Source organism: Gambusia affinis, linkage group LG18 (assembly GCF_019740435.1).
Source record: "Gambusia affinis linkage group LG18, SWU_Gaff_1.0, whole genome shotgun sequence".
In the NCBI taxonomy this organism is placed as follows: domain Eukaryota; kingdom Metazoa; phylum Chordata; class Actinopteri; order Cyprinodontiformes; family Poeciliidae; genus Gambusia; species Gambusia affinis.
Genome location: NC_057885.1, coordinates 9,002,272 through 9,015,987, shown reverse-complemented (window position 1 = coordinate 9,015,987; position 13,716 = coordinate 9,002,272). Strand labels below are relative to the sequence as shown.

Here is a 13,716-nt window from a genome sequence, read left to right as displayed (position 1 = left end):
CCAATGGAACCGGTGCGATCAGGATGTTTCTCCGCCTTTATCCTCTTTCTCGTTGTCCGCCTCCGTGCAGCGGACAGCGTCAAAGTGATCGTAGGAGACCAGTTTGAAGTTCCTGTAAGCTGCGAGCCGGGCGAATCGGGGAGGCTGCTGCGGGATTTGGGGGATCGTGGTACCCTGGAGGTCGCTACTTATCAGCGCGGAGAGTGGACTGTGACCACCGGGAAGTACAGAGACCGGATAAAGATAATGTCTTCAAACATCGTCTTCACCCACACGCTGTTCACCGATGGAGGGATGTATGAAGTGAAAACAGACTAAAACAGACTTAGCTGGTCGGTGGGAGAAAAACGGGAAACATCTGTGTGTGAAGAACTCCAACTAAGGATGCAGCGGGACACCTGCTGACGGACTGACTGTGTCCACTGACTGGGTCACTAACGGAGATCTGTCACTGACCATTGAGGGGGTTCAGCCTGAGGATAGCGGGGATTATTTCTGCTACATCCAAGATCGATATGGGAAACAATCTGGGACTCCTGCTGCTGTCAGACTGACCGTCACTGAGAAAATGACTCATCAGATGATCTCCAGCACAGCATCACCTAGAAATGTGAGAGACGAACCAAATTTATTCTCTATGCAGAATATAACAACTATAGTGAGTCTGATTGTCTCTATAAACTTCCCTTTCTCTCTCTCTCTTTCTCTGCAGCAAACCCAGAGATGCGCCGAACTCACTTGACCTTGGCAGATCTACACCTGGGTTCTCCTTGTGATCCTGCTGCTTGTTGCTCTTCTTTGTTTGTGGTGCTGTGGCAAAATACGCCGTGATGCTGGAATAGTTTAGGAGCTGGTACAGAGAAGCTGCCATCCATCCGACTTTAGTGAAGATACAACAAGTGTTTAAATAGATCGGGTTATTTATTCATTCGTCATTGAAGTACATAAATCCTGTTCAATTCTCTTTTTTTGTAAACATTTCTAAATAAAACTATAAACCATGTAGTTTGGATGTGGATCTTTTTGTTAACTATTAATAATCAGATAATCAGAATAAAATCAAACATCTTCTACATGTGGCGTAATCTAGAGTTTCATCTAAATGTCATATATTCCCTATTTGACTATTGGGGTGATGGGAGAGTGATGCTAAGCTGGAGTTGTGTGTGTGTGTGTGTGTGTGTGTGTGGGGGGGGGGGGGGCGGTCGTATTTTACTCATTCTGCTGCATGTTGGTGCGCAAGACCTAACCGACAGCATCCGGTTTAGGAAACAACAGGGAGAAAACAGCAGGGAGCTGAAAATACTTATAAAACTAAAGAAACACTGAGAAACACAGGAAACTGAGAAACACAGGAACATAGGTTATTTCTTTGTTTAGATTTTCTAGTTACTCTAGCTCTAACTAGAATGGCTAAAGAAAGATGGACATGAATTCAGACAAAAAAGACCAAAGAAAAAGTGAAAGAAGAAGCACTATGAAGGTTTGAAAATAAGGAGATCATTAACAAGACAATTCTGATAACACTAAATGCCTCAAATAATAGCGTGACAAATAATAGCGTGACAAAATAATAGCGTGACAAAATAATAGCGTGACAACGGACCATGAAGGGCTAAACTAAAGAGAACTAAGACTCAATGATAAATAAGATCAAAACCAAATCCAAAAGCCCAGATTCGTGACAGTGAAATGTACCTACTTCGTTTTAGATCATTGTTTTTTGATGACAGAAGATACAATCTGGCGAGACAGATGATATAAATGGCAAACAAAAACAGGAACTGTGATTATTTCAATACAAACACTGTGAGATTTGCATAGTCAGACGTTTCCACGTGTGACTTTTGATTTTACTGATATGTGGTTACCTGGTCTGAAGCGTGTCAATCCGCTTGGCAGAGCGCCACTTCCTGTCGGATTGCCACATTCCAGGAGTCTCTTCTTGTTTCCTCCACACACGCATTCAGATCGTTTGTCTAACAGCTTCCCATTTAAATCTCCAGCTCATACATAAAACTGCCAGAGTGGATCGTGATTGTTGTTTAGGGACGAAGTTGTTTTAAGAATATCTGACCGCTACAAGGTCATTACATTTAGTACTTGACATTGTGTTAACATTAACTGGGTCAATCGGATGATGCAGCTGAGTGGTGTTAGCAACCTTTTACCCATGGGATGTGCGGCTCTCTTCATCTTTTACTGTCATGCTTTCAGGCTCTGCTGATATAAAAACTCGACCTGTTTGCAGCAGAGCCTCCTCAGATGTCCTAGTAAAATCAATAGCCTAAATAATATATCATCATTACTTAAAGGCGCTTCTTAAAGCAGATTGCGCTGCGGAGTAAATATATTGAGGGGAACCTGCTCTGCTCTCATATTTCAGTTGGAAGAGAGGGAGGAAAAACCCCCAGCGTGACAGGGTGGGGAGTGGCTTTGTGCATCTCACTCCAAATGTGTGCCCATCTTCCTCCGCCCACACATTGCTGAGTATAAAGGCCGCTTCTCTTTATCTTCCTTCCTTTCATCCTGCTGTCACTGCAACACATTCTCAGTCATGGAGTGGATCTCTCTCTTCGTTCCGGCTGTCTTTCTTTTGCCTTTTATCAGAGGCGATTTGGTAGCTTCTTTGGGCGACACTGTAAAGCTGTCATCGCAGGTTAACTGTGCGCAGCTGATCAGGAGGCTGAAGGATTTATCCTCTGCCCCGATGGCCGACTCGGCCAACGGAGTTCTGCAGCCGGTTGATGAATACAGATCGCGGCTCAACATTTCCTCGTCGGGTATTTTCCTGAAGAATGTCAACTACAACGACAACGGACATTATGAATTAATGTGCGGAGACAATGAAGTGCTCATCAAGCTAGCTGTTGTCTTTGCCTCCAACATTTCAGCGTCTGAAGGCGAAACAACAAAACTTCCCTGCTTCTCTTTAACTCTGGATGAACATCTGAAGTTTGTTCTGTGGGAAACTAACGGGCAGCTCGTGATTAAAGTGGATCGCTCCGGTAACGTCGAATATGGAGAGAGATTCACAGGTCGTGCGTCTTTGCCACCTGACTGGGAGTCAGCGGGGGACCTGTCGCTGATCCTGAAGGGGGTCCAGCTGGATGATCAAGGGAACTATTACTGCTATGTCCAGAAAGACTCTAAAGAGAAAGGAGACCCTGCTGCATGTAGACTGAGGGTCCAACAGGAGCGATCGAGCATTAAAACCTCCGCCACTCCGTCTGTAAGTATGAAACTCAGTGCTTTTCGCATCTTTTGCTCTCACCATGTCCTAATCCCATCTCTCTCCTCCACAGCAACACACCCAAAGCCCCCCTGCACATAAAGAACTTTTGTGTATTGGCATTGATGTCTTCATTGGCATTATTATCCTCCTTCTGGTGTTTGTTCTGTGTATCTGTATTAGATGGTACCTTCGGTCTCCAAATCAAAGGAGGGGAAGAGCTGTCTTGGTATGAAATGCCGCGGGAACAGAGAAGGCCAGGATCTGGCCTCGTCATCTAAAGAATCACACTCTGCTGTCTGTTGCATTTTGTGTGGAGGTTTGAGCCTTTCTGCTCTCACTGAAGCGGAAGTTTTCTCAAAAAAAAACATTTTAAAAAAAACTTATTACTTATTATTTTAACGTTATTCTCTTTCTTTTCATCAACTTATTTTATTAGCATTTTTTGTACGGCACTTTGGTGCAGCTTTAAACCTGTTTTTAAAGTGCTGCAGAAATAAATTTGAAGTTGATATTTAAAGAAAGAATTACAGTTTTCCTGCTTCGTGTCTCTATTCTTTCAAAACAACGTGTGTTAAAAGCATTAAAAAAAACAAAACAAAGCCGTTGGGCTAAGTAGCTGTACTGTTACTTAGCCCAACAGAAATCTGTGAGAATAATTTGCCTGAATTTCAGTCACTTGGTCAGCAGGTTTAAAAACTGGCTGAGTGACCTTGACGTTAAGGAAAATCTGCAGCGGGAACGTTAGACGGACCGAAGGGAGAGCCGCGCACACAGAACACCTAACTGCTCTAAAAAAGAGAACGTTCACTTGTTCGCCTGCTGCTTTTACCCGTTTAGCGGCCTCGTCTCAGTAGTGGCATTAAAACATGAAATACTAAATCACTATCTTGTAGTAACGACGTCTGGCAGTTTGAGGAGCAAAACGATATTATGAAAAAAAACAACATAAACATGATTGATTCTTTTGCATTAGGCCCGCATGCTTGGGGCCCTGGGAAGATGAGGAATCGCAATAACAGTTCAGCATCTCCTTATCAGGTATGAGGGGTAAAATGTAGGCAGCGCTCGAAATCAGAACAAACAGTGAGGAACAGCCGGTAAGTATTTTATTGTTGATCATTCGATTAAACACCGTGGAGCAGTGATAGGACTGAATGCGGTATTTAACAATATGCGATTAAAAATTCTTGTAATCAAACAAGTTAGTTTAAAAATAAATAATTACACTTGGGATTTGTTTATGATTTTGTTCAAATGCAAAAAAAATAAAGAAAAAATATATATATTTGGTTAAAAAAAGAAGAAAAAACAATAGGTGATTTGTCCAGGGAATAGATGCATTTAAAACTGAGTCATTCAAATTTCCGTTATTTAAAAATGTTAGGCAGAATGTTTTAATGATAAATCTATTGAGCGCAATTTTTGATAAGAACATGCTAATTTATTAGGTTAAAAATGCTGAATTTTACTCAAAAAAAACCAAACAAAAAACAACAAAACAATTTGCTAAAAATAAAATGCATGAATTTACTATATATTTTTAGTTTAAAGGGACAAAAATCTTTTGGTTTGAGATGTTGGTAATTATTTTAAAATCTGTTTAATTTGTGATGATTTAATAGCAACACTTCTGCTTTTTTTTTTTCCACTTCTAAATGGCTATCCACAATGCTTCTCCATGTTTGGTTCTGGGGATGCAGAGCAGAACCAGAACCAGAACCAGAACCAGAAAAGCTGAGAGATCTGGAAGGTTCATCCAACAGCAGCAGATATTTAATGTATAGTTCTTTGCCACTAATCCCATTAACAGCTGAATATTTAATTTCTAAAAATCCAAAACACACAGGAGGCGTTGTTGATCACTACATTTGTTCTTGACTTTATTTTCTACATTAAACCAGGATTTACTTTAAATGCTTTATTTACATGGATATAGCAAAAAGAAAAAGACGATCAGATAAAATGAATATACAACAAAAGCAACGGAACTGATCTGCATTCATAACCCCATGATAATCCTCTACATGATGGTCATCATGGTGTTAGGTGGAATGAAACAGAGCTGCATGCTTCATTAAATGGACCCTTTCAGTCTAAAGAAACAGCCACGGTGCTTTTCTGAGTGTTTCAACGTTCATCACCTCTACAGGACGGCTGTAGATCACTTTCAGTCATCGCAGCAAATAACAAAAAAATTTTAATGCTATTTGGGTTTCAGGCAATAAAGACAAAAGAGATGCAGGACTGTAATAAACATTCAGTACAAAGAAAATGAATAGGCAATAAATAATAATAATAATAAGAGAACACTGTCAAAATAAAGATACAAACACTGGAATATACAGATTGTAACAGGAAAAGGGCGACTGGAGAGTTAGTGAGTCAAACACAACAGGAGCAGGATGATTCTGGATGAGTCCAACTTCAATCGTTCTCACTTCTGAAACTAAACTAAATGTTCTCCTGTCTCTTAGTGAAATAAGCAACAATTTTACATTAAGTAAAGGCAAATGTTAGAGGAGAATTTGTTAGGATTCTTTCCTTTCATAGGATAAGATGATAAAACTGAATCTGGGCAGCAAATAAATCCACATTTGTTTGAGCAGAACTTTGACTCAACTTTTCGACCTTCCTCCCTCCATGCTGTTCCTTTCCCTCCCTTCCTCCTCCTCAGTGAACCAACTCCAGCTGGCTGCTGGAGAAAGGCAGCACCCCGCTGACGTAGTAGGCGATGCCGAGGGACAGGAGGGCGATGACCACCAGCAGCAGCAGGACCCTCCAGAAGCCCAGGTCCTCCACAAACTCCTGCCAGGTGGTGCGGAAGCTGGACAGGACGCCCTCGCTGCTCTGCAGGTTGGGGTTGAGCAGAGAGTGGCTCTCCATCGCGCTGGGACACACAAGAGACGAAATGGACCACCGACACACAGACAAGCTCTTCTAGAATTTCTCCCATTTGCCACCATGGCTAACAAATGTGACTCGATTCTTTCTTGGTTCCGGGCTCCAGTTTACCCCCCCATGGTTACCACTGGTAACTATGTAGACCAGTGGTTACGGCGTTCCAGTGGCTGAGACAAGACACCTGACACATGTTGACACATGTTGCTTGCAGCGTTCATCAGAACAAAGAGGGAAGCTAGTGACAGAAAGATGGACTGGAGATAAATACAGAGTCGCTCTGAAAGAAATAACTTGCTAAAAGTTGCACCAAACTGGGATAAATGTTCACCAGGCAGCCAGATTTACAATGGGATGTTTTACATCAAAGCATATTCATGTGTTAGGATGGCCAAGACTTAAATTTAAGAAACCTTAGAGACTTTAAAAGTAGCACTTGCTGCAGTTTCAGTGTGATATAAGTAACTTGTTCCAGAAGACTTTCAAAAGCCTCCACAAACTTTTTTTTTTTTTACCCCTCCAGGTGTTTTTTTGTGGGCTCTAGTGTCCCTTATATGACAGTAGGCTGACAGGAAAGGGGGGAAGACATGCGGGAAATGTTGCCGGGTCCGGGAATCAAACCCGTGACGGCCGCGTTGAGGACTCACGGCCTCCAAACGTGGGTCGCTCTATCCCCTACGCCACCACAGCACGCCCCACAAACTTATTTCATTGGTTTAAATTTGTAGAGATTTGAGTATTTTTTATGGGCTCCTGATGTGATATCCTTAACTATATTTTGGTTCCATGTTTTTATATTATTCTGTACATTTTTCACATGTTATATTGAAGTTTCTAAAACAAAAGAAATGGAGAGAGTTGAAGGCTAAGCTAACACCACCTATAGCTTGTCCTGCTCCTCATCCAGCTCAGAACATTTCTCAGGATTATTCTTGTTAACTTAATGTAGATAAAACTTTGTGCACCTCAAATGAATCCTGTTTCAGACCAGTTGTGTATAAATCATGTCTCCTTGGAGGTTTGTGGTTTCATTTGAATGTTATTTTAATGACTAGCGTGCTGCGCTCCATTATCTACTAAAGCTGTTCATGTAACCTTGATTTATTTGCTTTACAGTAGAATGAACTGATAACAGTTTGAATGCCTCTGAAACAGAGCATGACTGATTTGTTTATTTTTTATTTTTTTTGCCACGTCCATGGTGGCTAAAAACAGTGTGTAGAAGGAAAAATAAAGATTTACAATAGGCTGTAACTATAACTTAAATTACACCAAAGTAAAAATAAAAATAGAGAATAACTGAATTTGTTACTTTGGATATTCACTGATGCATTTAAATGTTGATGCATTCTTTTAAATATATATATATAAAAAGATTCATTAGGACACTCTCTTCAGACACAAAAAGTACTTTTAAAGTTTTGAGAACTCTTTCACATTTTAACCAGCAACGGCACAGCAGCAACCTGAACACCACTCATTTGTCCTGCCTTGTGCAGACGGTCATTTCTGACTCTAATTGGTCAGCAAATTAAATGATGTGCAAATGACCGATGGGATTTAACCTGCACTTTATCTCTGACCAGAAAAGAAAAACTCTGATCCCGCAGGAACGGGATAACAAAGAATTTAAGTGGCTTTGAAACCAAGACTTTTTTGCACCGCAGTATAAGTGAAGAGTGATTATCTGTTTCAGTACCAAACAAACATCACTGGAATGCATTTTCTAATTTCATAAAAATGACCGTAGTGAGTCAGGACGTTGTAGAGCCACCTATCGCTGAATGAACTTTGAGTTAAGATTCAGAATTCCCAAATGTAAAATAGCTGAAGCTTAAGCTCGGTCGTGTTTGACGCTTCTTTTAAAAAAAAATGACAAAAAATAAAAGAGAGCTACTTTTATCCAAGCAGATTTACTGTCTGTTATTAAAAGCCCCTTGGAAATAGCCACAAAATACTTGTATTAAAACTAAAAACAAACAAAGTTTACTTGGAAATATTAGAAAAATTCTAAAACTAGATCCTGCAGCTTTGATTTGCAAATCAAGCTGAGCCTGAAGGTACATCCTGTTTTCCAGTGTCTGACTAACTCTCTCCTCCCTACCAGTCCTCCAGATGCTCACCTCTCACTGTCGGCCATCTGCATGGTCTCCAGTTTGGAGTGAGCCCCTCTGTTGAAGCCTTTCACTTCCTGTTCCTCCAGGCCCTCCAGCAGGCGAATGGCGTCCTTGTTGACGCCCCGTCTTTTGGCCAGCACCAGCGGAGTCGAGCCATTGTGGTTACTGTGAGGAAGAGCGAGGGGGGGTGGGAGGGGGAGGAAAGAGTTAAGAAACTGAACCTTTGAACCTTTGAACTGACTCAAAGTGACACGCTCAAATAAACCGACCTCACGCAGCACCACCACACACACACTTTTGGTAATGACAACAATGGCAGAGGAAGACGAACAAGTCAGATAAACAAAAGCAAGACAGTCTAGAACAAGGATGCAGTTGTTCTAGATAAGAAGAAGTGCCAATTTGTGAATGTAAAGTTAGCAATCCTTTCATTCTGTGAACTTAGTTCAACAAAGGATTTCCCCTGAAGCCATAGCAACTCATTAGAAGAGGTTTTTATACAAAGACCTGTGTGTAGAGTCATGTAACATAGACTGTTTAAATAAAAAGAACCACCAGTGTTGCTCCTCCTTTGAGAATGTGAAAAAATGTCACATTTGGCAGCGGTTGAAGTCTATCCAACCACTGGGCAAGCACAAGAGGTAACTGGTTTCCTAGTCTACTAAAGCAAAACAAATGGGGGTTCAAACAAGCCACATTTTTGGCCTTAGAAAGAAGATATGAACCCGAGATTTGTGTCTGTACAGCTATGTTCTGCAATCCATTACAAAAGTAGTAAAGCTTTGGTTACCGGTTTGTAACCGGTAACCAAAGCTTTACTGGTTTGGTTAAGAACCTTTGGAGAAGCGTCTACAATTTCAATTACATTTTTTTTTTGTGTGTGTGTGTTTTTTGTATTTTCTACAAGAAATAACATGACAATTTGACGGTTGGTCAGATTTCCAAAGTTACCCACAGGTTCAGGGGAGGATCTCAAGGCTATTCAAACTGAAAAACAAAACCCACACTTAAATCCTTAAAGCCTTTGCTGTGGTTTACACATGACAAATATGTAGTTAAAATGAAACCGTCCGACTGAAATATGAGAAACCACAGCTGTCACTTTTGCTAAAGATGTTTGGAATTGGGATAATTTATCGCTAAGTAACAGAAGATGTTTTCCTGAAGCATCTTTTCCACTTTCTTACATCCATCTCTACCTCAGAGATCTCTACACCCCACAGACATGTGGTCACTGTGGGCATTAGGCAACGTTACAGTCCAACCAAATGACCATTTGAGTTTCAGAGTGGGAATGTTTGACTTTAACATATAAAATATCCTACCAAGAACTTCACACTAATAGTCCTTTGGATCTAACACACAGACATCTGTAATGCAATCCAAGTACAACCCAGAATTTGCAGATAAAGTAAAAGGCATCATGTGGTTTTGATGGAGTGATGAGGTTAATGAATTATAGGTATGAGAAAGAAGATCTCTGCATGCAGCAAGTTTATAATGATCAACTAATCTGTTCCACTGGCAGTTTAATTTAATGAGTACAAAATAAACTCATTAGGTCTGGATTTGTGTTAGGAAAGTTCCATGTTATTGTGCTTTACTACTAACTTTTACTACTGCGTTTGTATAACAGCATTAAAAGCCTTCACTTCTTTTTTTCAATTTTTTTAATTTTTGGCTCAACTGGCCTTTATTTGAAAGTGGTAAGACAAGAAAGAAGGGTAATGTGAGATAGGACGGGCATGCAGCAAAGGGTATCGAAACTGCAGCGACTTCCTAAGAGCACAGCAAAACAGCAGACATCAAAGGCAAGCGCGTCATGCACCACCACAGTAGCCAAATGCAGAAAACTGAGAATGTTTTACTCCGGGGTTTTCTGTTCAGAACTCAGATCAGAGGCAAGCAGAGACCCCTCGCCCCCAAATTTTGACATTTTTTTTGTTTGCATTTCAGCCCCTAACAGTTCAGTTTTTTTGTCATTTTTCTAAAACTTACTACCAACCTGAAATGCACAAAATACTGAGAATGTTTTGCCATGGCAACGTCAGAACTGCTATGGACTACAACACATGGTCGGTCAATATGGAGTACATTCTCTTTACACGCATTTATCCAGTTTGATGAAATCCCACTACAAGAAATACACTTGACACAGACACTAGTGATCTAAATGAATGAATGAATGGATGGATGGATGGATGGATGGATGATGGATGGATGGACTAGTGATCTAAATATAAATCTTGTTGCAGCAGGTACCACATAAATGTTGCAACTCAGCAGCATTTTCAATATTCAAAGCAAATGGGTAACATGCTGCTAACAGAAGAACAAAGGAGGCAATGATTGAAGTTGGCATTGGAAGACACAGGCAGACTCTGGACGTAAATAAAAGGATGTAAAAAAAAAAAAAGCTGCCGCATTCTCACCAGATATCGATCTTTAACCCGTTGGACACCAGGAACTGTATGGTGTCCACGTGGCCGCACAAGTGCAACGCCGTGTTCCCTTGGTAGTCCGTCGCCAGCAGGTCGGCGCCGAACTTGTGCAGCAGGCGGCATATCTCCACGTTGCCGCGGGCGGCGGCCAGGTGGAGGCCGGTGCGGCCGCGGTTGTCGCGGATGTTGGGGTCGCAGCCGGTCTCCAGGAGCCTCTTGGCGAACGGGAGGTCGCCGTCGATGCAGGCCTGCAGCAGAGGCACGCTGGTCTGCGACGAGTCATTGATGAAGACATAGGACATGTCCGAGTGAGTGTCAGAAAATTCCAGCGTACCTGAAATCACAAAGCGGACGTTTGAATAAGCTTTAGGGGAGATGAAGCTGCGATATGCGCTGAATGGATTTGGATGGGAGGACACTTAGGATTAGTGAAATACGTTGAAAATGTTTTTAAAACAGGTGTCAGAAGTAAAACAGAAATATATTTCTATGGAATAATTATCATAAAAGTTGTATCAGCTAAAGACGGTTTTGATGTAGTTTAAACAAGAATTAAACTTCAAATTCTTTAAAATGATTTGATTTTCCTCCTCCTCAACTTCAATGAAAGTTCAGAGAAAAAAACTCAGCTTGAATGTCCAGAGAACAGAACCTAATATTAATATGTCTATTACTGTCGAATCATGCACCCTTTTTAACCTTAAAAGTGTAAATTTAGAGCAGTCAAGTCTGCTAAGACGTCTCCCGAAAGCAGAAGTGAAACAACTTTACCACATTGAGAAAAAAAATATCAAATTTTAATCTAACTTTTGTTTCACTTGAATATTCTTTAAGACAGCATTTCATTCATGTTTATCAGATTTCATTCTACATCAAACTTTTTTATGACCAAAACCAACAATTCAATGAAAGTTCAGGGAAAACGTCAATGAGGTTTCGATGAAATATTCAAATTCCATATTTTAAAATTTGACAGTGCAAGTAAACTGTGTGCATTTATGCAAACGAGTCCAGGATTTACATATTAAGAAACCGGTGGCAGACGGACCCAACACAAATGCATTTCACACTATCCTGCATATCCACTACAAGAAGTACAAAATGAGTCTAAAATACAGAGTGGGAATGGCTTTGTAGCATGTAAGACGTCTGGTGAAGCCAGCAACTCAGCCACAGTCACTTTTCACAAAAGAATTTCACAAAAACGGTTGATAAAGTTAACTTCAAAATAATCAAACTACACAAATTAATGTGAGTGAATTAAAATATTTGTTAAAAATATATATGTATATATAAAGACCAATAAATTATGGACTATGTCATCCCAATACACTTTATCTTATCTCTCTTTTTATGTGTCACAGTCACAGTCTGGCTGTGAGTGGAAAAATACTACCTAGTTAGTAGTTAACTAATCTGGGAGCATATGAAACTCCCAGATTAGCTAGCGTTGGAATGCAGATATTAAAACACGTTCCATTACAGGAAATGGGTAAAAACTACGTCACTACACAGCATGCTAAGGAGCAATGCTAGACGCACTTTTTTGTGAACCTTAACTTCCTTACAGTGGCAAGTTGTAAAGTCTGACAGCAAGCCCCCAGCGAAGCAGCGCTGTTAAATTAACCAGGTGAAGCTAATTTAGGCTAAAACAAAGCCTCCTAGAGAGAGGCGTTGTGGTTGTTATGTTATGTTACAACCCTGTGCGATCTGTAAAGATAATACAGAAAAGCTATTACACAAACGAGGATTTTCCCAAAAGCAAGGGCGCAATTTGGCTGAACTGACGTTATTTTTTTTCCTTTTTAGCACCGGAAACAGGCTATTTATTGCATTTGCACTTATACTAATGCTGGGATTTAGCTATGTACCTTTCCATATATGTTAATAGCTGATATAAGTAGTTTTTACGCGTTTTTGCATGACGCTGACAAACCATTAAATGCTATAGTTTTTAACAACAGCATATTTATATTGTTTAAAACTGTTAGCCCAAAGCTGTGTGTAATATTTTTGGTAAAGGAGTGCATAGCTAGGCTACTCGACTGAAGCTAACCGTTGAGCAAAAACATTAGCAAAGACAGAATATGTGTCAGCTTGGAATTACAAGTACTCCTTTTCTGTTATTTTTGAACTCATGCCCTATAATGACATCAAGTGGAGGACACCAGTCTGCCCCCCCAAAAAATATAGCCTGCGAAGCTAATTTAAGCTAGAAGCTAACAACGAATCGCCATAAAGCCAATAATACGTCGTCCTATAGCTTTGCAAACACATACACGATATTATTGGTCATTTAGACCATTTGTAGACTGTCGGTATTGCAACTCACCTGTTTATAAGTTTCCAAATTAGTAGAAAAAAACTGTACGTCGCAGCTCTTCAAGCTAACGTTGCTAGCTTTCTTTTTAACACAGAAGATGAGTATTTTGTCGCCATCTACTGTTCTATTGTTATGTTACAACCCTATGCGGGCTGTAAAGATAATACAGAAAAGCTGTATGCACGTCCATACAGACAGACTAATAATTATTTAGCAGTAATTTCTCTTTCTGGCGCATGCAAAAAATTTTATGCATGGATAGTACAAGTTTTGATGAAATTCAAGAATTACCATATTATTATATAGTAATAATGCGATTATATCTTTATGATTTTTTTTAACGTCAGCTGAATTTTTCCTCATGTAAGGCTAACGTGGTTTGAATTACAGCAACTTAAAATTAAAACCAGATAAATGTGAAAGGAGGGGTGGGAGTAGTTTTGGTTTTAAGCTTGAATTCACAAGTTGCAGTGCCAACAACAACAACAATGATGAGGCATTTTTAAACCTTTATTAGAAAATATGTGAGTCCAAATAATACACCAGTAATTACCCTTTTCTATTGTTGTTCTGGATCCTCTTTGAGGAAAACCACATTACTTTTATTCTGCTTCAGTCACTTAAAACATGATGCTGAATGGGACATTTGGGTCAGACAACTGTTTAATAGTCAGTGATTACAACACACAAAAAAACTGCTAG

General features: G+C 40.2%; 2 protein-coding genes across 3 annotated transcripts; one reads left to right on the top strand and one right to left on the bottom strand.

Annotated features, from left to right (window-relative positions):
* The first annotated feature begins 2,457 nt into the window (after positions 1-2,457).
* Positions 2,458-3,756, top strand: LOC122820575. Its single transcript, XM_044098129.1, has 2 exons — positions 2,458-3,232; positions 3,306-3,756. The coding sequence occupies exons 1-2, from the start codon at positions 2,558-2,560 to the stop codon at positions 3,465-3,467; spliced, it is 837 nt and encodes a 278-aa protein (XP_043954064.1). The 5' UTR covers positions 2,458-2,557; the 3' UTR covers positions 3,468-3,756.
* A 2,072-nt stretch (positions 3,757-5,828) lies between these two features.
* Positions 5,829-13,198, bottom strand: ankrd46b (ankyrin repeat domain 46b). 2 transcript variants are annotated; one of them, XM_044098127.1, is made up of 4 exons: positions 13,024-13,198; positions 10,683-11,025; positions 8,257-8,415; positions 5,829-6,122 (listed from the first exon to the last, which is right to left on the bottom strand). In XM_044098127.1, the coding sequence occupies exons 2-4, from the start codon at positions 10,991-10,993 to the stop codon at positions 5,906-5,908; spliced, it is 687 nt and encodes a 228-aa protein (XP_043954062.1). In that variant the 5' UTR covers positions 10,994-11,025; positions 13,024-13,198; the 3' UTR covers positions 5,829-5,905. The 2 variants fall into 2 exon arrangements, with proteins under 2 accessions (XP_043954062.1, XP_043954063.1); XM_044098128.1 differs by lacking the exon at positions 13,024-13,198 and adding an exon at positions 12,831-12,947.
* Positions 13,199-13,716: the final 518 nt, after the last annotated feature.